Genomic DNA, 20,626 nt, shown 5'->3' with positions numbered 1-20,626 from the left:
CCAACAGATCACCATATTCCCCAATGCACCATATCACCCCTGGCTCAAGGGTCTCAGTGAGCATTTTAATTTCTCTACGACATCTATTACTTAGCAGTTCAACATTGTTTATATATTTTCCTGGTAATACTAAACACAATACCTTAACACATTCCAAAACTGTAACTCTGTGTCTTTGCACTGCTTGATCATCGAAAGTGATTGCTTTCATCAGCATGTTTTATGCAACATATCTGAGAGAAGGAAAGCATGAATTTGATAAGGTAATGCATCATGTTTAAGAGAAACAAAACTACGATTAAAAAGGAAACGCTGGCTGGTAACCAAAGCATAGTGTGCTTCATAGAGTTACCCAAATCCAAAGAAAAATGATTGATGGAAGGAAAAACAAGCAAGCTATATCATAAACATATAATACCATATGCAGATACCAGATGAACGAGTTGAGATATCAAATGATTTGTTTTCTTTAACCTGTGTTTTAGAAGAAGAAATCTAGAGAGTTGTGATAAGCTACCTTGCGTAGGTTACGTTAGGTGGGTGCCGTTTCTATTTAATACAAGAAGTTAATCTATTAGCATGACAACATCTATGATCATTTGGTTTTCCTTTTCATTTCTCATTCTAGATTTAAACTAATCCCTTTAATGGAACCCAGGAATCTACTACCAAAACCATTTAAAGGATGTGATGAGATCGATGAAAAAAGTTGATTATTACCTACTCTGTCAGTAGGGGAAATTATGTCATTGATTTAATGATTTAAGCTTTTCAAAATTTCATTTCACATTATCTCTATTTTTTTTTTCCTTTCTCGAACAAAATATTTGTTTAGAATGAATTATTGTAAAGGAGAATGAACTTTTGTACAAAATAAAACACACAAGAACCTCAAATACCAAACAAAAGGCCAAAGTATTTGTTCCAGGAAATGAAAAAAATTGGAGGGAGAAAGCTGCTTCTGCTGCATCAACGGCTTGGGCAAGACTTGTCTTTCTTTTTCTAGTCGGGCCGATGAAAATAAACACTCAAGTCCTTATGCTGAAAATACAATGGCCGATCGAGTAGTTCACAACCCGCGAGGGAAGTTGCTGACTTGTCCTTCCTCTAATACATCTTTTTCGTTCAGTTTGTACCCAATCCTCATGCGCATCACAAGGGATTTCTGCCATAAACATTAAACCCTTTGAGTGCTTAGTCACTGAATCCAATCTTTATTTGAGCACAGATTATGTTGTGGATCACGGATTGTTTAAGACATACATTTAAATTATAAGACGAAGAAAGAATGTTTATACCTTCCCATGCTGGCTGTTAGTGACTTTTAGATTTTGCGTGATGGCACCATTACCGCTTGCCGGGAGTGTGTTACTGCTAGCTGGATCCAAGTGAAGCTGGAGGAACTGGAAGTTGCCCAAAATAAAAAGAAGGTTAAAAGAAAATTTTCAAAACCGGACAGTTGTCAAAACAGATACTCCATTATCAATTGAGGAAAAGAGGAATAAGAAGGGAGAAAAACGCAAAAAGAATGACCTTTGGAACAGCAGCCTGGAAGATAAAGTCTGTGAAAGTATTGGGAGATAAATTAATAAAAGTAGCCTGGACATTTGTCGTCTGCGGATTCCCTGGTGGTTTTGAGAAAGTGAACTCAATCTTCAAGGAGCTGCTCTCGTATGCAACAATAGATGGATATGCTGGACCATTGGTTGCTGCAATAATGAGGAAAGCTTGTTATTGATCTCTATAAAAGAGTTTCAGTGATCATATTGATTGTTTTTAAGGCCAAGACTTTTTCTTACCTTCCTTTGATGGGCTTGGAGAAAGACCATCTAATAAATCAAACATACGGGTGGACGCAGTCGTTGCTGTGTGAGGTGGAACTGGTGAAGAAAGTGTGTCTAGCGCATTTGAGGGATTACTGTTAGCGTCAGCTATTGATAATAAATCAATAGATGATATGCTGTTTTGTGCAGGAGAAGGTGTTCCAATTGATAGAATATCCAGTAACAGATCTGTGCCGGCTTTTGGAGCCTGGGTTGCACCTAAAACATTGCATAAAAAACGGGAAGACCAAACATGAGTTATCGTCTTGCAAGGAAAATAACTTCAAAAAAAGATTGCTCATTCAGAGACCAATAGCAAGTGAGCACGCTATAAAAAGAAGGTAATAGTTGTAGAAACGTCAAAGAACTAACCAAATTGTGATGAAGATGATCCTAAGTCAACACCAAGAAGATCCTGAAGGTAATCTGCACCAGATGAACTAGGTGCAGCCAGGATATCGTCAGAATCCAGGTCTAGCAAGTCCACAAGAGGAGCAACAGCAGGTTTCTCAAAACCATTTGGAAGACTAACTGAAGCCTTGGCCCCTGTTGAAGCTGATGCAGGAAAAGAGCCGGCCCTCCTCACATTAAAAGTAGCCTCATCCAGTACCGGCATTCTCTCAACCAGAGAAGATCTATATGCACACATAATTAGGTCATGAGCCTTAAAGGAGTGTGAACATGAAAATTTACTCTAGTAAATACACGAGGAAGAGAGGAATTAGGGTTTTCATTAACCACCTGATATTTTTATGCCTGTCAACTATAGAATTGTACTCAATAGCTCTCTGCTGCATTTCAAGGAGAAGGCTTCCTTTCTGCTTCACAATTATGTCTTTAATTCTCCTGCCATTGAATATTAAAGAACTATTTAATTACAAAGTGAGAGTTGAGGACAGGATGTACAGGTATAATAAATTTCTAATCATTTTTCAGAAGATAACCCGCTTTTCTGGTAGACAGCCAAATTTCATTATTCATATACTCAGTGTGCATATGCATTTTGCGTAGAGTTGAAAACGGATAAGTGCAGACGAGTTGAGATAAAAACAGATAACACAACGAAGCTGAAAAAATTTGATCATACTCTGAAATAGAAGGAAAGCGGGATGACAGCTTCAGTAGAGCAACCAGTGCCATCGCTTTTGTAGTTGAATCTGAGTTATGGCGAGTAATGGCATCCTCGATAACGTCCACTGCATCAGATTCCGTTACCTGGCCATGGCAGTTAAATACTCATTGCACATTTTTAAACCAACAAGAAATCCCAAGAAGCAAAAGCATCTACATATTAATTATCGAGCAAATAATGAATAAGGATTGCCACTCACAGTTATTGGATCTTCACTACCAATCATCCCCACATTGTTAACCAACAGATCACCATATTCCCCAATGCACCATACCGCCACTCGAACAAGAGTCTCCTGGTTATAAGCTCAATGAGACCATATTAGGAAGGGTTACAACTGATTGAGGACTAAACACAATCTAACATTAGAAAGTAGCTACCTGTTCCGAATATGTCAAAACTGCTCTGTATAATGCCCTAACTGTGTACCCATGAAGCTCTGATGCATTGCTTATGACAACAATAAGTGCATGCCACACATCATCTTTCACAAACTTTCCAGCCTACTAACATGGAATAGATGACATTAGGTTACGACAAATACAAAAAAATGCATTTTAGAATTTGATATTAGCTTAACAGATATAAAATCTCAAAGAACGATTTCAAAGAGTGTCATAAAGTGGTAACAAGTTAAAACAGAGCATAAAATAAATGTCTCGCATCTGAATCCATACCTCACACAGAACCTTGAGCATCTGATCAATGTACCATAGTTTTTCTGGAGAAAACCTACATTTTCAAAATTGTTAACAAGTCAACAAAAATTACAGTCAACTAGACATTCACAGTAAACTTCCAATTCTCCTCATCCCCAAACCTCCCTATGAAAAGAGTCAGAGTAAGTAGTTCTTCACTTTTTAAGTAGAATACTTACTTTTCAACGATAAAACAAATTTTTGCACTAAGATCTTCCTTAAAATCTTCGTCACTGATTTCCAAATAATCAATTAGCTCCTTCGTCAGTTGTGTGACATTATTCTCATTCACCAAAAGAGTGACAAGCTCAAGAGCTCTTTTCCGAACAGAAGCATCTGGGTCCTAAATTGTTGATGGAAGCAGAAACCCAGTGAGCATTTTTAAGTTAGAATAAGACATCTATTACTTAGCAGTTAAACATTGTTTAATATATTGTCCTGGTCATACTAAACACAATACCTTAACACATTCCAAAACTGTAACACTGTGTCTTTGCACTGCTTGATCATCGAAAGTGATTGCTTTCATCAGCATGTTTAATGCAACATATCTGAGAGAAGGAAAGCATGAATTTGATAAGGTAATGCATCATGTTTAAGAGAAACAAAACTACGATTAAAAAGGAAACGCTGGCTGGTAACCAAAGCATAGTGTGCTTCATAGAGTTACCCAAATCCAAAGAAAAATGATTGATGGAAGGAAAAACAAGCAAGCTATATCATAAACATATAATACCATATGCAGATACCAGATGAACGAGTTGAGATAGATACAGATAGCACAACGAGGTTGAACAAATTTGAACATACTCTGAAATAGAAGGAAAGCGGGCAACCAATGCCGTCAGTTCTGTAGTCGAATTTGAGTTATGGCGAGTAATAGCATCCTCGATAACGTCTACTGCATCAGATTCCGTTACCTGCTGCTTATGGCAGTCGATTAGTCATTACATATTTATGAAGCCAAAACGAATCCCAAACAGCATAAGCATATGAATTAAGATTGGCTCACCGTCAACTGATCACTTGGAGTATTACCAGAGGAACGAAATTTCTTTGGAGTATACTTTTTCTCTTCACGATCTTTTCGTTTCTCTTCAGGTTCTTTTCGTTTCTTTTCAGGTTCTTTTTGTTTCTCTTTTGGGTTCTCTTCTGATGGCTTTTTATCATCTTTTGCATCTTCCTCATCATCACTGTTCCAATTCTCTTCTTCATCTTCTATTATCTCAACAATGATGAAATTTGTCAACAGATGCATAGGCTTTTCTGAGCCTCGAATTAGGTCACCTTGCACATCAGATACACCAATAGGAATATACTTGGTTGTTAAAGACACATTGCAATATCCATCTCGACCCAAGTATCTTCCATTACTCATTTTACATACAGCTACCCAGTCATCACCCATTTTCTGAATCTTCTCTATCACCACTGCATGATAAGAAACAAAAACAGATTCTGGGTCCATACAAGCTTCATAAACCTCCTTATCTCCTCTCATCAATCCAGAGTAATTAATCAAATCTGCCCCTACTGTATGCTTTTTTAGCTCCTTCACAACCTCCTTTAAGCTATGAAGCCTGCGTAGTTTTATATTTTTTCTTCTCTTCATGGAAGGGTCATCTGCAGTTGGAGGTAGATAATCAGTGCATAGGAAATCACTTACTATTTCTCTTGAAGCCCCGTTTGCCTGTATGTGAGATAAGACATTCTCAATCTCTGCTCCATAACAATGATGTAATCGATTTCTCTTATCTTCCTTAGCTCGCTTATCTTTCCCGAGTTTAGAAGGGTCACAAAATATACACAGATTCCAGGGACAAAGAGGTTGACACTGCTTCTTTTTTTCCCCCTTTGTGTTTTCCCCCTGCTTTCTCATTTCCCCCTGCTTTTTCTTTTCCCCCTGCTCTTTCTTTTCCAACTTTCGTAAGTGCCTCTCTGAACTTACTAGATCAGAGCCTACGTACATCGCGCAGGTAAGATGATACATCTGATTTCTAACCTTACCCGATCTACCCTCTTCTCCACATTCCTTTAAGAAACTTAAGGCCTGTATATTACTAGTACAAAAAAAAAGATTTAGGTAAAATGGAGAAAGGTAAGCTTCCATATAGGAAGGTAAAATGATATATTTGTTTGCAAAAGAAGAGTTTTAGATGTTTACCGATTCTTCCATATGCCAACTGAGCATAGCGGTGCCGCAAGTGTCATTTAAGACAAATGGGCCTTTACGATCACTAGAAAATTCTTGAAACTTCTTGGAACCCACAAGCCTTTGAACTTGTTTGTAGCTGAGATCGCATTTACCATATTGAGCTAGCTCTGAAGAACAATCTTTTGAAATGGATTCAAGCTCAGCAGACCTATAAGGGGCTCTCTGGTATATTTTGTTTCTGAGAATAACAAAAATAAAAGAGGTAGATGATTCCTGAGAACACAAAGAGAACTCACCAAGTTGAGAATAAATTTGGTTAATACCTATATGTTTTCGACGGTTTAGATGCATTCCTAGCTTCTTTCCAAGAAAGTTTGACAAAGCAAAACTTTCTTTTCTTCAATAACTGTAGCATGCATAGACGTTAGATTTTGTATAACTAGCATAATCAATAATCAGATTTATAGGCTACCTAGATAAAACGGTAAGCAAAGAGGAAAGTATATTGGGCCATGTTTGCAAACCTTTCTAATGGCCAGTATGTTAATGCAGCTCCGAATCTCAGTTTTTGTACTTTGCCTCTTTGCTTCCGCCCTGAACTTAGTTTCCATAACGATTATATGACGCCCTACTTTTTTCTCGGCATCCAAAACATCTATATCGTCCTGAGACAAGGTTTTGGCTAGTATCTTCATTCTTTCCCAAGTTCTAGACTTAAGAGACTTAAATCTGCACCAACATTTACTTATATTGAAGCAAAATACCAAAAAAAAATTCTTATAAGAAGAAAACAGAATGTCATACTACTATTATTCACAATACCTCCACATGAATTCTTTGCTGCATGTTTGTGTTGCTACATCTGGAGCCTATACATTAAACCGAAAAAACATAAGTTATAAGAAGGAAAAAAATACTTTGCGAAGCTATATATAATTAGAAAATAACTATAAAAGTTACACAACCTTATGGCTTAAGTGAAGGAGCAAATATAAGACGCACTCAACATATGCAAAACTTTTTGAATCCCCTCTTTCTGTCTGGGATATGTATGTCTGAGAGATAACAGTCAATAACCATAAACTATATGTAAAAGATGTTAAGATGTTGTGGCAAGATCAATTATGGTTCTTAATTGTTACCTTTGAGAGCTCAGCTACTAAGGGAAGGAGCTGTTGTGCTACTGGAGCTGTTGTGTGTGACGAAATCTCAGCAAGAGCTCTGAGAAAATCAAACTTCCTCTCGTCTGACAGCTAGTAAACAAAAGGATTTGGTATAGATTATGATTACATAATAACTAAATGAGCTCACGTCGGGAGGAATAATATAGATTTTTACTAATTAAAACAAGGACAAAGATAGCCATGGGACAGTATTATGTAAGAACAAAAAGATTTACATTCAAGATTAGAGTAATTAAGAATATTGAATTCAAGCTCTCAACTTAGAGAATACTAAATTGTGTTAAGCGCGAAGAGAGAAAGTAAAGAATTTATAGACGCCGTACCTTGTCAAAATCAGGCAGTTTAAGAACGCAATCAACTAACATACTTGGAGCCCCTCTCTGTTCAAAAGAAAAGGGAGCTCGTAAGACTGATTTATGTTATGTTTTTCAAAACAAATTTCTGAATATTTGACACTACACAACAATACATACCGCAAATAATGGAACAGCCATTTGCAGGCATGATAGAAACCTGTCAACACTAACGGTATCCCAAACCTGTAGGGAAAAAAATATATGGACATCAGTAGTAGTTCGGCGGCACAACGATGAAACCATCTAAAAGGAAAGCTTTAGAAACCATGACTATCAATCACACCATAAAGTTTGGGAGGGTCCTGAGTTTTAAGAAATTAGTAGGCTTTGGTGTTAGTTGCGGAAAATGAAAGATTTCAAAAACATCAAACGAGGAGGAAAGAGGTCGTGGTTTAGAGAAGAAGAATGGGTCAAAATTTGGTTCATTCCACTTTCATTTTGGTTTATTAGTTCAACTGGTTCACTTAAATTAACCAGAAAACTGATTTACTTGAAATGAAATACTCACATCAAACTTGCAGTCGTTTGCATCCAAAGCAGCCTCTGCTTCAACAAGTTTTGCAAGCTGTTGCAATTCTTCTTTACTTACATTTTCCAGGCTCTGTAAACATCAAAAGAAGGTCAGAAAAGGGCCAGGGAAAGAAATCCATCCAAAAAAGAAACAAAGAAAAACTCCAAAGTATGGTCTAACCTTTTCTATTAAATCTGCAATACGTCTTTTCACTGACTTGATTTTATACAATCGCAGTTGTACTGAAGGATATACATATTCATCCTTGTCCGACTGCATGATTACATAGAGTAACAAATCTATTAAATCAGGATAAGATATACGAAACCTTTCCAAGGGATTTGTTGCGAGAAGTTCTCGTTAGCTTGAACCATCAGAAAATTTTCATTTTACATATTGGTCAATGAGAAATAATAGTTCTTGATGATTAACAAACACTAAAATAAAATAAAATAAACTACAGTATATGCGCTAGCTACAGTAACCATCCCATATAAGAAGGACCCCACTATATATATGTGTGCTAGCTACAGTAACAATTGAAAGTTGATTTAGCAGAATGATTTGTACATGGTCTTAGCAACAGAACCAAAAAGATTATACGCAATACACGCACACTTCATTTGTTAATATGGGCAAGTGAAAAGATCAGAAGAGGTCTCTAATTTGATGGAAAAATATAACAAGAGAGCAGTGAATCTCGTTAAGTTACCACCATATAGGAGAGCCTAAAGAAAAAAAAATACAGAAAACAAAACGAAAAGATAAAGAAAAGACACTGACCTCAGGGAATAAACGAGTAGGGTGATTCTTCAACACTGCAGCAAAAGTTGCTGAAAAGAGAAGGCAAAGATTCAGAACACAAAGTAGTAGTAGTAGTAGTAGTTGCTATGATACTAACATTACCAGTACATTATATCTAAAGTTTTGAGCACACAGAAACAACCCACAATCCTTAATTCATACACTTCTTTTATGCTTTCTAGTAGCAATGGAGTAAGCAAAGCAACAAAACAGTAGAGATTGGCAAAATATCTTTACCATAAAAAGACTGAAAGACCAATTTTACTAATATTGTAACTTTTATCTTCAGGAATATGAAGATGAATGCGGAGAGAAATCAAATTACTTACCCATTTTGTTCTGACGAAAAATTGCCATAAAAACCGTTTCCACAGCATCAGAGTCCACCGGTTTCACTATTTGGATGATACAGTATTATTACCCCAAGTGAGCGAAAAACATATATATAATAGGTAGATTTAAGTAAGGATAAATAACCCCCAAAAAAAAATCTCAAATTACCATCAAACAGATGATTGACAAGAACTTCAATAATCGTGGATATGAACTCTGGTTTATTTTGGCATGCGACCTCAAGGTCCTTGATTGATTTTAGGCGTACCTAAAAAAAAACAAAAATATTGTGCAGAACAAGAGGTCTATTTAATCTCCAACTAAGAAAATAAGATGATGCTGAGACCCGTTTGTAGAGTGAATCTAGCTTATCTTACCTCAGGATCCTCCAAGAGTTTTCCAAGCTCAAGGATAAGTTCTCTTACTTTTACCATGTCTGTTTGATTCTTCATTTTTTTTTTTTTTTTTTTTTTTTTTAATTGACCGTAAGAGTTGGAAAGAAAGATCGAAATGTGTTGGAGGAAGATTCTGGAAGAAAATTAAAAAAAAAAAAAAAAAAAAGAGGTAGAGGAAGATGGAGGAGAAAACAAAAAGAAAGGGTTTGTTGTTTGTTCCCTGAGAGAGTAGCCAAGGTCACTGTTTGTTTTCTCTCTCCTCCCTGAAAATGTTGCTTTTTAAAAGATACCGGAAATTTTTGGGCAAAATTAATTAAAAAAGATCCCGAGCAAAATTAATTAAAAGAACATTTTCCAGAGTTTTTGGTTATTTGTCCCCGCTTTTTTATTTAATTTTATTTTAAGTGTATTACTTTGTGAGCAAGTAGGAAAATCAGCTTTTTCCATACCCCCACATATGAACTATATGTTGAATACATACATACCCCGAATTTATTCATGGTGCAAAAACATACCCCAACTAAATATAATAATTTGAATTTATTAATACATAAAACTTTTATTTTCGTGCGTAGATGTCACGCAGCGTTAAGAAACCGTTAGCTTTTGAGGACGTGGACACCACGTATAAACACCTACCACGTTTTGTTTCGAGCCCAAAACTCACAAAAACTAGTCAAAGCGGCGTCGTGTTATTTTTATTTTTTTTTATTAATTTTATTTCATTTATTTTTTTTTTATGAAAAAAGAAACTCTCTTTCCAATTTTTGGACACTAACATATATCAATGGCGTCCAAGAGAAACCTGAAGGGAAACACATCAATGGCGTCCAATTCTTCTAGATCTAGTCAAGAGAACTTTGTTTATGTTTTTGATTTTGATATTTTACAGATGATTAAGATGCGATAGTAACTTTGAAAGAGAGCACTAGATCTAGTCAATACGCGATTCAGATGTTTCTAGAGGAGAGAAGCACAAGTCTTCCTTTTACTTTTAGCAATTGAGATTGGATTGGTTATCAAAAATTGAGAAGAAAGAAGAAGATGGTTTGGCGGCGGAAGAAGGAGGAAGACAAAAGGGTCCCTAAAAGATAAATGAAATTAAATTAATGAATAAATTAAAATTTCAAACGACTTGTTTTTGACTAGTTTTCTGAATTTTGGGTTCCAAAACGTTGTAGTTTATACGTGGTGTCCACGTCATCGAAAGTTCACTGTTTCTTAACACCGTGACGTATGTCTGTCTACGCACAACACCAAAAGTTTATGTATTAAATTCAAAATTATTATATTTAGTTGGGGTATGTTTTTGCACTATGAATAATTCGGGGTATGTATTCAACATAGTTCATATGTGAGGGTATGAAACAACATAGTTCATATGTGAGGGTATGAAAAAGCTGATTTTCCCACACAAGTTCATATATAGATGACATTACTTTACGACCGATACACAAAAAAAAAATGTGCAGATTACGTATCAGTAGAACATTGATTCAAGTCTGTCTATTGATTCATGGAATATAAATTATATTCTTATCTACGTAGTTAATTAATTAATTAATTGCTTTTAATTTATCAGACTCTTGAACAAAATAACAATTTTTGAGTCATCAAGTAGAAATAGATAAGTGTTTTATAAATTAGTCATAAACAATTCACGACATGCTAATGAATTAAAATTCATTGCCATTTTTGAGTTAAGAAATGTGATGCACATACACAAAGTCTCATTTCCAAACTCAACAATCACTTTTACTATATTATTGACCTCAAAGTATAGATTTATTATTATTATTATTATTATTATTATTATTATATCAAGACTCCCTTTAGTAACTTATTTATATATTCATAAGTAATTAACACCATTTGAGATTTTGTTTTACTCTCAGTGAATTGTGCTGAGCTATAATTTATTTCTCTTTTTTCCTCAAAAACTATAACTTATTTCATCTTGCTTAATTTGGCAAGCAACTCGAATCTTACACAATTGATTCCGTTTATTACTTTTCAAGGTGGAAATTGTTTTACCATATTATATATTATATATGTGTGGATCAATGGATATATATTTGATGGAATGCAAGTGGTTTTGACTAAAATGAATATCATTTAATACATCTGAAAATGCTCGTTTTTTTGAAATAAACACCATCAGTAAACAATTCATTGGAAGATAAAATCATAAAATGAAATTGAGTAACAAAGTTTATTCTATTAGGTAACGTAATTTTCATATCGTATATATGACAGATTGTCCGTTTGAGCGAGTCGTACCACTCCTATATATATCAAACTTACAGCCTTGGTCTCCACGCTGACTATTGGTGAAACATAGCAAGTAGAGTTCTAATCAAGAAATATATAAATTTTACAAACTAATGAACTAAAATTAAAATAAATAATAAAAATAACAGAATTCAAAACTCAAAAATTCAAAATCTATCGAAATTTATAAAAGGCAGACAAAAAGTTTATGAAGAGTAACCAAACTCAATTAGTTGTGAGTCTAATTAAACAAATGTGATTGCTCCGTCGGATATGAGAGTTTGTGTTTAGCAATTTCTTAACTCGAAAATGGCAATCGATGAGCGTGTGGTGATTTTTCGAAGACAACATCTATATATATTTTAGTTTCTACTTTATGCCACTGATTTATATAGAATCAATTATTATTCTGAGTTTCGAATTCATTCCGGTTAACACTATACTTTAGTGTTTCTTTGTATATTTATTGACGTTGTTAAAAAATAGTAAAATGAATATTTAACATATATTGAAGTATTGAGTTAATGATATATTTTTTTTAGCAATATTGATTCAAACTTTTCTTGTCATACAAATGGTCATGCAATATATTTTATTTTAAACTTTTAATATTTTTAAATTCTCATATTTTAAAACTTGTTATTAAATTTACATATATCAATATAAATATTTTAAACTTCTTAAACAGTTCAATACTTTACTATGAGCGGTGAAACTAAACAATTCAAATAAAAAACCGAATTAAACCATATACGAAGTTTAAACCTATATTCATCTTTAATAATTATTAAGTAGTATATGTTTGTTATTACATGATGATTCTATACAATTAAAAGATGAAATCAAACAAAGATGAAATGAGTTTCATCATAATTTTAAATGTTGACAAAATCTTTTAAATATGTATAATACTAATTGTGAAACATGATGTATTACATGATGATTTTTAGTATCTTTATGTAGCTTCATGTATTACATGATGATTCTATACAACTAAAAGATGAAATCAAACAAAGATGAAATTAGAATCATCAGAATTTTAAATGTTGACAAAATCTTTTAAATATGTATAATACTAATTGTGAAACATTATATATATATATATAGATATTTTATATAGATAATTTAGAATTAATGTTAAAACTTTATATACCCATTTAATATTTGTATAATGATCTTCATAGTTATCTTTATAATAATTGCGTCAATATGATATCTCCATAGTTATTATTTTTGCAATTGCAACTATTTTGAATGCCTAAAATAATAAAAGTTCACTATGCAAATAAACAGCTATATACCCATTCAATATTTGTATAATGATCTCTATAGTTATCTTCATAATAATTATGTCAAGATGATATCTCAAGTCGCAAGTTGTCTTCAAAATTCATATCCAACAAATCAAAGGAACATAAAATCATATACAACACATCTTCTAATGTTTCTATGTCGGTATTGGGTAGTTTCTATCAGATTATTAGAACTGACTCAAATAAAAGATATGCGCTGATCATCAAACAAACTTGTAATAAATGCAAACTATCAATATCCAAAATCCTGAATCACCTTTCTCAGACATAAGAGAGTCAAACTTAGCTGTCTTGATCACTTTTGTACAAAAAAGACTCCAAGAATCTCAATTCTCAAGCAAAGGATATAAATAATTATTTTGAATGCCTAAAATAATAAAAATTCACTATATTTGCATTAATATACCCATTTAATATTTTGTATACTAATTTTCATAGTTATCTTCATAATAATTACTTCAAGATGATATTTTCATTAATGTGTGGTAGATAAATTCTTGTTTTTAGTATTTTTTAAGTAAAATCTAATAATAAAAATATAGAAAAATTTAAAAATTGTTAGGAAGTTTTGAAAGTTTTAAAATTATTCTAAAATTGCATGTTTTTCGTCTTAAATAATTGTTTGTTTTGTATTTACAATCGGTACTATTTTAAATGCCTAAATTAATAAAAGTTCATTATGCAAATAAACAACTATATACCTATTTATTATTTGTATAATGATTTTTTTTTCTTAACCTGTGTTCTTAAGAGAAGAAACCTAGAGATTTGTGATAAGCTAGCTCGGGTAGGTTAGGTTAGGTGGGTGGCGGACCTACGTAAGGGGGGTCAGTTGACCCCCTTAAAAGAATAAAATGATTGTATTTGCATGTAAAATGAACAAGTATTAGCAGCTCAGTTGGTTTGTCTCCCTTACATTGACCTCCCTAACCGCAGTTCGATTCCCCTCCAATACAACCCTTTTAAAACATTTCCACTTTTTTTTTTAAAATTGACCCCCCTAATTTTTTCCCCTGGGTCCGCCATGGGTGCCGTTTCTGTTTAATACGAGAAGTTAATCTATTAGCATGACAACATGTCAACATCTATGATCATTTGGTTTTCCTTTTCATTTCTCATTCTAGATTTAAACTAATCCCTTTAATGGAACCCAGGAATCTACTACCAAAACCATTTAAAGGATGTGATGAGATCGATGAAAAAAGTTGATTATTACCTACTCTGTCAGTAGGGGAAATTATGTCATTGATTTAATGATTTAAGCTTTTCAAAATTTCATTTCACATTATCTCTATTTTTTTTTTCCTTTCTCGAACAAAATATTTGTTTAGAATGAATTATTGTAAAGGAGAATGAACTTTTGTACAAAATAAAACACACAAGAACCTCAAATACCAAACAAAAGGCCAAAGTATTTGTTCCAGGAAATGAAAAAAATTGGAGGGAGAAAGCTGCTTCTGCTGCATCAACGGCTTGGGCAAGACTTGTCTTTCTTTTTCTAGTCGGGCCGATGAAAATAAACACTCAAGTCCTTATGCTGAAAATACAATGGCCGATCGAGTAGTTCACAACCCGCGAGGGAAGTTGCTGACTTGTCCTTCCTCTAATACATCTTTTTCGTTCAGTTTGTACCCAATCCTCATGCGCATCACAAGGGATTTCTGCCATAAACATTAAACCCTTTGAGTGCTTAGTCACTGAATCCAATCTTTATTTGAGCACAGATTATGTTGTGGATCACGGATTGTTTAAGACATACATTTAAATTATAAGACGAAGAAAGAATGTTTATACCTTCCCATGCTGGCTGTTAGTGACTTTTAGATTTTGCGTGATGGCACCATTACCGCTTGCCGGGAGTGTGTTACTGCTAGCTGGATCCAAGTGAAGCTGGAGGAACTGGAAGTTGCCCAAAATAAAAAGAAGGTTAAAAGAAAATTTTCAAAACCGGACAGTTGTCAAAACAGATACTCCATTATCAATTGAGGAAAAGAGGAATAAGAAGGGAGAAAAACGCAAAAAGAATGACCTTTGGAACAGCAGCCTGGAAGATAAAGTCTGTGAAAGTATTGGGAGATAAATTAATAAAAGTAGCCTGGACATTTGTCGTCTGCGGATTCCCTGGTGGTTTTGAGAAAGTGAACTCAATCTTCAAGGAGCTGCTCTCGTATGCAACAATAGATGGATATGCTGGACCATTGGTTGCTGCAATAATGAGGAAAGCTTGTTATTGATCTCTATAAAAGAGTTTCAGTGATCATATTGATTGTTTTTAAGGCCAAGACTTTTTCTTACCTTCCTTTGATGGGCTTGGAGAAAGACCATCTAATAAATCAAACATACGGGTGGACGCAGTCGTTGCTGTGTGAGGTGGAACTGGTGAAGAAAGTGTGTCTAGCGCATTTGAGGGATTACTGTTAGCGTCAGCTATTGATAATAAATCAATAGATGATATGCTGTTTTGTGCAGGAGAAGGTGTTCCAATTGATAGAATATCCAGTAACAGATCTGTGCCGGCTTTTGGAGCCTGGGTTGCACCTAAAACATTGCATAAAAAACGGGAAGACCAAACATGAGTTATCGTCTTGCAAGGAAAATAACTTCAAAAAAAGATTGCTCATTCAGAGACCAATAGCAAGTGAGCACGCTATAAAAAGAAGGTAATAGTTGTAGAAACGTCAAAGAACTAACCAAATTGTGATGAAGATGATCCTAAATCAACACCAAGAAGATCCTGAAGGTAATCTGCACCAGATGAACTAGGTGCAGCCAGGATATCGTCAGAATCCAGGTCTAGCAAGTCCACAAGAGGAGCAACAGCAGGTTTCTCAAAACCATTTGGAAGACTAACTGAAGCCTTGGCCCCTGTTGAAGCTGATGCAGGAAAAGAGCCGGCCCTCCTCACATTAAAAGTAGCCTCATCCAGTACCGGCATTCTCTCAACCAGAGAAGATCTATATGCACACATAATTAGGTCATGAGCCTTAAAGGAGTGTGAACATGAAAATTTACTCTAGTAAATACACGAGGAAGAGAGGAATTAGGGTTTTCATTAACCACCTGATATTTTTATGCCTGTCAACTATAGAATTGTACTCAATAGCTCTCTGCTGCATTTCAAGGAGAAGGCTTCCTTTCTGCTTCACAATTATGTCTTTAATTCTCCTGCCATTGAATATTAAAGAACTATTTAATTACAAAGTGAGAGTTGAGGACAGGATGTACAGGTATAATAAATTTCTAATCATTTTTCAGAAGATAACCCGCTTTTCTGGTAGACAGCCAAATTTCATTATTCATATACTCAGTGTGCATATGCATTTTGCGTAGAGTTGAAAACGGATAAGTGCAGACGAGTTGAGATAAAAACAGATAACACAACGAAGCTGAAAAAATTTGATCATACTCTGAAATAGAAGGAAAGCGGGATGACAGCTTCAGTAGAGCAACCAGTGCCATCGCTTTTGTAGTTGAATCTGAGTTATGGCGAGTAATGGCATCCTCGATAACGTCCACTGCATCAGATTCCGTTACCTGGCCATGGCAGTTAAATACTCATTGCACATTTTTAAACCAACAAGAAATCCCAAGAAGCAAAAGCATCTACATATTAATTATCGAGCAAATAATGAATAAGGATTGCCACTCACAGTTATTGGATCTTCACTACCAATCATCCCCACATTGTTAACCAACAGATCACCATATTCCCCAATGCACCATACCGCCACTCGAACAAGAGTCTCCTGGTTATAAGCTCAATGAGACCATATTAGGAAGGGTTACAACTGATTGAGGACTAAACACAATCTAACATTAGAAAGTAGCTACCTGTTCCGAATATGTCAAAACTGCTCTGTATAATGCCCTAACTGTGTACCCATGAAGCTCTGATGCATTGCTTATGACAACAATAAGTGCATGCCACACATCATCTTTCACAAACTTTCCAGCCTACTAACATGGAATAGATGACATTAGGTTACGACAAATACAAAAAAATGCATATAAAATTTGAAATAGCTTAACAGATATAAAATCTCAAAGAACGATTTCAAAGAGTGTCATAAATGTAACAAGTTAAAACAGAGCATAAATGTTTCGCATTTGAATCCATACCTCACACAGAACCTTGAGCATCTGATCAATGTACCATAGTTTTTCTGGAGAAAACCTACATTTTCAAAATTGTTAACAAGTCAACAAGACATTCACAGTAAACTTCCAATTCTCCTCATCCCCAAACCCCCCTATGAAAAGAGTCAGAGTAAGTAGTTCTTCACTTTCTTAAATAGAATACTTACTTTTCAACGATAAAACAAATTTTTGCACTAAGATCTTCCTTAAAATCTTCGTCACTGATTTCCAAATAATCAATTAGTTCCTTCGTCAGTTGTGTGACATTATTCTCATTCACCAAAAGAGTGACAAGCTCAAGTGCTCTTTTCCGGATAGAAGCATCTGGGTCCTAAATTGTTGATGGAAGCAGAAACCCAGTGAGCATTTTTAATTTCTCTAAGACATCTATTACTTAGCAGTTAAACAATGATTAATATATTTTCCTGGTAATACTAAACACAATACCTTAACACATTCCAAAACTGTAACTCTGTGTCTTTGCACTGCTTGATCATCGAAAGTGATTGCTTTCATCAGCATGTTTAATGCAACATATCTGAGAGAGAGAAGGAAAGCATGAATTTGGTAAGGGAATGCATCATGTTAAAGAGAAACAAAACTGAGATTAAAAAGGAAACGGTGGCTGGTAACAAAAGCATACTGTGCTACATAGAGTTACGCAAATCCAAAGAAAGATGATAGATGGAAGAAAAAACAAGCAAGCAAGCTATATCATAAATATATAATACCCAATATCAAATAAAAATTGAGGTGAAGGAGGTTGAACCTGATGTTATTGTCGCGGTTTGATAAGAATCTTCCCAAGATATTGATAGCCAGCACACGCAAACTACTGGTGTCTTCAATGGCCATGATTGTTTCAACACACTCATAGAGTACAGCATTCCCTGCGTTTTTGTTTGATTCAGTTTTTGTTGCCACCTACAATAGCATGAAACCAACTAGAATAAAGATATCTTTCAGCATCAAAGAACCAGGATAATAAAGTAACCCACAGTAGATCCCCGACTCTGAACTCAAAAGGATTTCCATAACAATGCATGTAACAGAAGCGGGATGCATTCATCATGGTGAGATAAAAAAGGATTGGCACAACCGACATACTTATATGGGCTCGCTATGAAAACCAAGAGTGGCAAGTCTGGCATCAAAAGAGGGAGAATTCTACCCGGGGGAAAGTACGGGAAAACTCAGTACCTAATAAGTCTTGTATCGACCAAAGAGAATGATTGCCCATCATCCCTATCAACTAAACAAAATGATTTCTCCCTCATGCTATAATTTAACAAAATCACAGCGCATGAGTATAGTTTTAATACGACATTTTTTCAAAAAAGTATATGTAAGGCAACTGAAACAAAAAAAAAACAAAAAACTTTGATGTTTAACAAAGAAATTTCATCGCAGATGTGAAGATAGTCAACCATATCCAGAATCACGTGCTAAATTATGACTAACCTGGGCAAGTATATCAGTCATCAAATCACTAGCATCAGCGTCACCCTGGCCTATAACACGCAGGAGTCTGAGTAACCGTATGTGAAGAAAAGGGTCTGTGATCCCTGCAACATCATACTCAGGCTGATATGCACTATTAGTAATATCCCTCAAAGTTTTTATCACTCCCTCCGTGCATTTCTGCAAAGACAAAACAAAGAAAAGGGTTTGTCAATACTGACTGTCTGGTAAAACAAAAACAAAATCTGATTGTCTGCATCATTTTAACATAGTGATCTATTTATAAGTGATTACCACAGATATCGAACTTTATTGCAAGGAAATATAATAGACAAAAGCATCATACATGTAACATAGCAATCTCATGTACGCAAGTTCAATGAAGCATATTCAATTACATTACGCCGATGCTCCTGTATGCATAAGTAGAGTGGTTTGTGTAGTAGTACTACAGTAGTATTATAGACCTACCTTTCTGAAGTACTCTAAGGCTTCGTCATTAATCAAGCATAATTCATAACAAAGTTGAACTCCTGTTATAAGAACCCCATGATGCTTTTCTTTAAGCAAGGAAGCAGCAGCGTTAACAAAGTTTTCTGCAAGATCTGGAACTTTCCTTACTATTCTAGTAGAGCAAAGCGCTGCCTGCATATAATAACACAACATAAATGGTAAAAGCAATGAAAGGAGAAAAAAAAACAGCTACTAAACTCCAGCAGAAACTGTATATGAAGTTGAAAAAACACTTCACCTTCTTTCGGATATTAGGGTCACGAAACTGGATTAATCTTTCTACTTCTGGCGCAAGATCACGAGCCATTTCCGCTGAACAAATGTTCCCTAAAGCACAGAGAGCCAGACCTACAACGTACTGGTTCGTATGATTAAGATCTCTGCACGTGACTTAAGGTTAAACTCAGAACAAATCTATTACAATATTATCCCCTCCTAAACTCCCATCACAGCAATGCAACCTAAAATCAATTGTTCTATCTTTTTCCACTAACACTGAAAAATAATCCATACTAAAGAGTTTAGTAAGGATACTGTTTTAATGAATTGGTGACAAGCATCAACACTTCTTGTCTCTCATCAAGAAGCAACATTAGGCCAAGGTATCCAATCCTCTTCTCTGGAAACCCAGGAGATGCAATAAGTTTCAAGCACTCCATCTGACCAAAGTGTGTCGGGTAACCAAGCATGTGAATAAACATGAGTTTTGCAAGGTTCCTGTGCCTATCATGTGGATCATCTTCATTAATCAATGCTCGGATATCAGCACACTCTTTTCTCACAACAGCTCGCTCCTCTGCAGCTGTTTTGCAAGCTCTTATAGCACGGATCATGTCCCTGAATCACATTCACATGTCCCTCCCATTACTTCAGAATCGTATACAATAATTCAAACTTCCACTATAAATTCCCAATAGCAACATAATAAGCAAAAGGATTACCATCCTTGGTTCGATCATGTTCTTAAGACTAAAATCAAAATTCTAATGGAATCAGAAACACCTAAACCAAAACCATCTTCCACACAGGCCAATCGAAAAGAAACTAAAATCAGAATTGAATCCGCAAATGAACGAAGCTCAATCCTCAGATTTCATCTGTGAGCTGATCAAACACTAAGAAATGAGAAAATGGAAAAGAAGAGAATCCAATTTACCTTAGACGAGTACCGGAAGAAAACGGATTCATGATTTGGGATGTTCAAAGGAGGTTGGACCCTTGGTCCACCGGTGGTAACTTTACGAGGAACCTGAAAAAAATTCGCCGCCGGGATTGTACAAATCCGTTACCGGAGTTCAGAGTAGCTGCTGATCAATACGAAGAGAGATGAACAAAAGAAACTGAGGATTTGGATCTCGATGGCTGATGCTTATTATTTTTTATTTTTCTTCTCAGTCTTCGTAAGCCAAAATTACCAAATTAAATGCGTTGTATAATAAATAATAACATGACTTCCATTTGCATACGAAACGGTAACGTTTTTGTCAGCAATACTAAAACATTTACTGGGCCGAGTTTGGGCCATACTCTTAACTTTCAT

General features: G+C 35.0%; 2 protein-coding genes across 5 annotated transcripts; both read right to left on the bottom strand.

Annotated features, from left to right (window-relative positions):
- Window positions 1–768: 768 nt before the first annotated feature.
- Window positions 769–9,706, bottom strand: LOC104756754 (AP-1 complex subunit gamma-1-like). 4 transcript variants are annotated; one of them, XM_010479397.2, is made up of 28 exons: window positions 9,374–9,706; window positions 9,165–9,264; window positions 8,993–9,058; window positions 8,643–8,692; window positions 8,040–8,132; window positions 7,857–7,949; window positions 7,466–7,531; window positions 7,316–7,372; window positions 6,951–7,061; window positions 6,774–6,863; window positions 6,631–6,677; window positions 6,333–6,537; window positions 6,132–6,214; window positions 5,818–6,046; window positions 4,666–5,703; window positions 4,464–4,576; window positions 4,114–4,204; window positions 3,833–3,996; window positions 3,633–3,687; window positions 3,336–3,458; window positions 3,155–3,250; window positions 2,911–3,038; window positions 2,565–2,669; window positions 2,196–2,458; window positions 1,800–2,042; window positions 1,534–1,709; window positions 1,299–1,403; window positions 769–1,165 (listed from the first exon to the last, which is right to left on the bottom strand). In XM_010479397.2, the coding sequence occupies exons 1-28, from the start codon at window positions 9,446–9,448 to the stop codon at window positions 1,070–1,072; spliced, it is 4,161 nt and encodes a 1,386-aa protein (XP_010477699.2). In that variant the 5' UTR covers window positions 9,449–9,706; the 3' UTR covers window positions 769–1,069. The 4 variants fall into 4 exon arrangements, with proteins under 4 accessions (XP_010477699.2, XP_010477700.2, XP_087351528.1 ...); XM_010479398.2 differs by having other exon boundaries at window positions 4,464–4,573; XM_087495402.1 differs by having other exon boundaries at window positions 4,464–4,573; window positions 4,666–5,713; window positions 9,374–9,644.
- A 4,533-nt stretch (window positions 9,707–14,239) lies between these two features.
- Window positions 14,240–20,538, bottom strand: LOC104759389 (AP-1 complex subunit gamma-1). Its single transcript, XM_010482322.3, has 18 exons — window positions 20,243–20,538; window positions 19,621–19,923; window positions 19,325–19,466; window positions 19,045–19,218; window positions 18,574–18,753; window positions 17,882–18,036; window positions 17,560–17,650; window positions 17,280–17,443; window positions 17,095–17,149; window positions 16,807–16,929; window positions 16,626–16,721; window positions 16,382–16,509; window positions 16,036–16,140; window positions 15,667–15,929; window positions 15,271–15,513; window positions 15,005–15,180; window positions 14,770–14,874; window positions 14,240–14,636 (listed from the first exon to the last, which is right to left on the bottom strand). Exons 1-18 carry the CDS (start codon window positions 20,272–20,274, stop codon window positions 14,541–14,543), a joined length of 2,631 nt encoding a protein of 876 aa, XP_010480624.2. The 5' UTR covers window positions 20,275–20,538; the 3' UTR covers window positions 14,240–14,540.
- Window positions 20,539–20,626: the final 88 nt, after the last annotated feature.

The sequence above is a fragment of the Camelina sativa genome, chromosome 17 (assembly GCF_030686135.1).
Source record: "Camelina sativa cultivar CO46 ecotype springtype chromosome 17, ASM3068613v1".
Taxonomy (NCBI): Eukaryota; Viridiplantae; Streptophyta; class Magnoliopsida; order Brassicales; family Brassicaceae; genus Camelina; species Camelina sativa.
This window is presented reverse-complemented; position numbering and strand designations above follow the sequence as displayed.

Bases quoted from the DNA above. Each gene is read 5' to 3' on its own strand.
- LOC104756754 (XM_010479397.2), bottom strand. From the start codon at position 9,448: ATGAAGAATCAAACAGACATGGTAAAAGTAAGAGAACTTATCCTTGAG. The intron at 7,373-7,465 runs GTATGTATTGTT...TCTTTTGAACAG, and splicing joins TGGCTGTTCCATTATTTGCG to AGAGGGGCTCCAAGTATGTT. The intron at 4,205-4,463 runs GTATGTTCAAAT...TCCTTCTCTCAG, and splicing joins CGCTTTCCTTCTATTTCAGA to ATATGTTGCATTAAACATGC.
- LOC104759389 (XM_010482322.3), bottom strand. From the start codon at position 20,274: ATGAATCCGTTTTCTTCCGGTACTCGTCTAAG. The intron at 17,150-17,279 runs GTAAGTATTCTA...TTGAAAATGTAG, and splicing joins ATTTGTTTTATCGTTGAAAA to GTTTTCTCCAGAAAAACTAT. The intron at 16,141-16,381 runs GTATGATCAAAT...ATTCAATGGCAG, and splicing joins CGCTTTCCTTCTATTTCAGA to GAGAATTAAAGACATAATTG.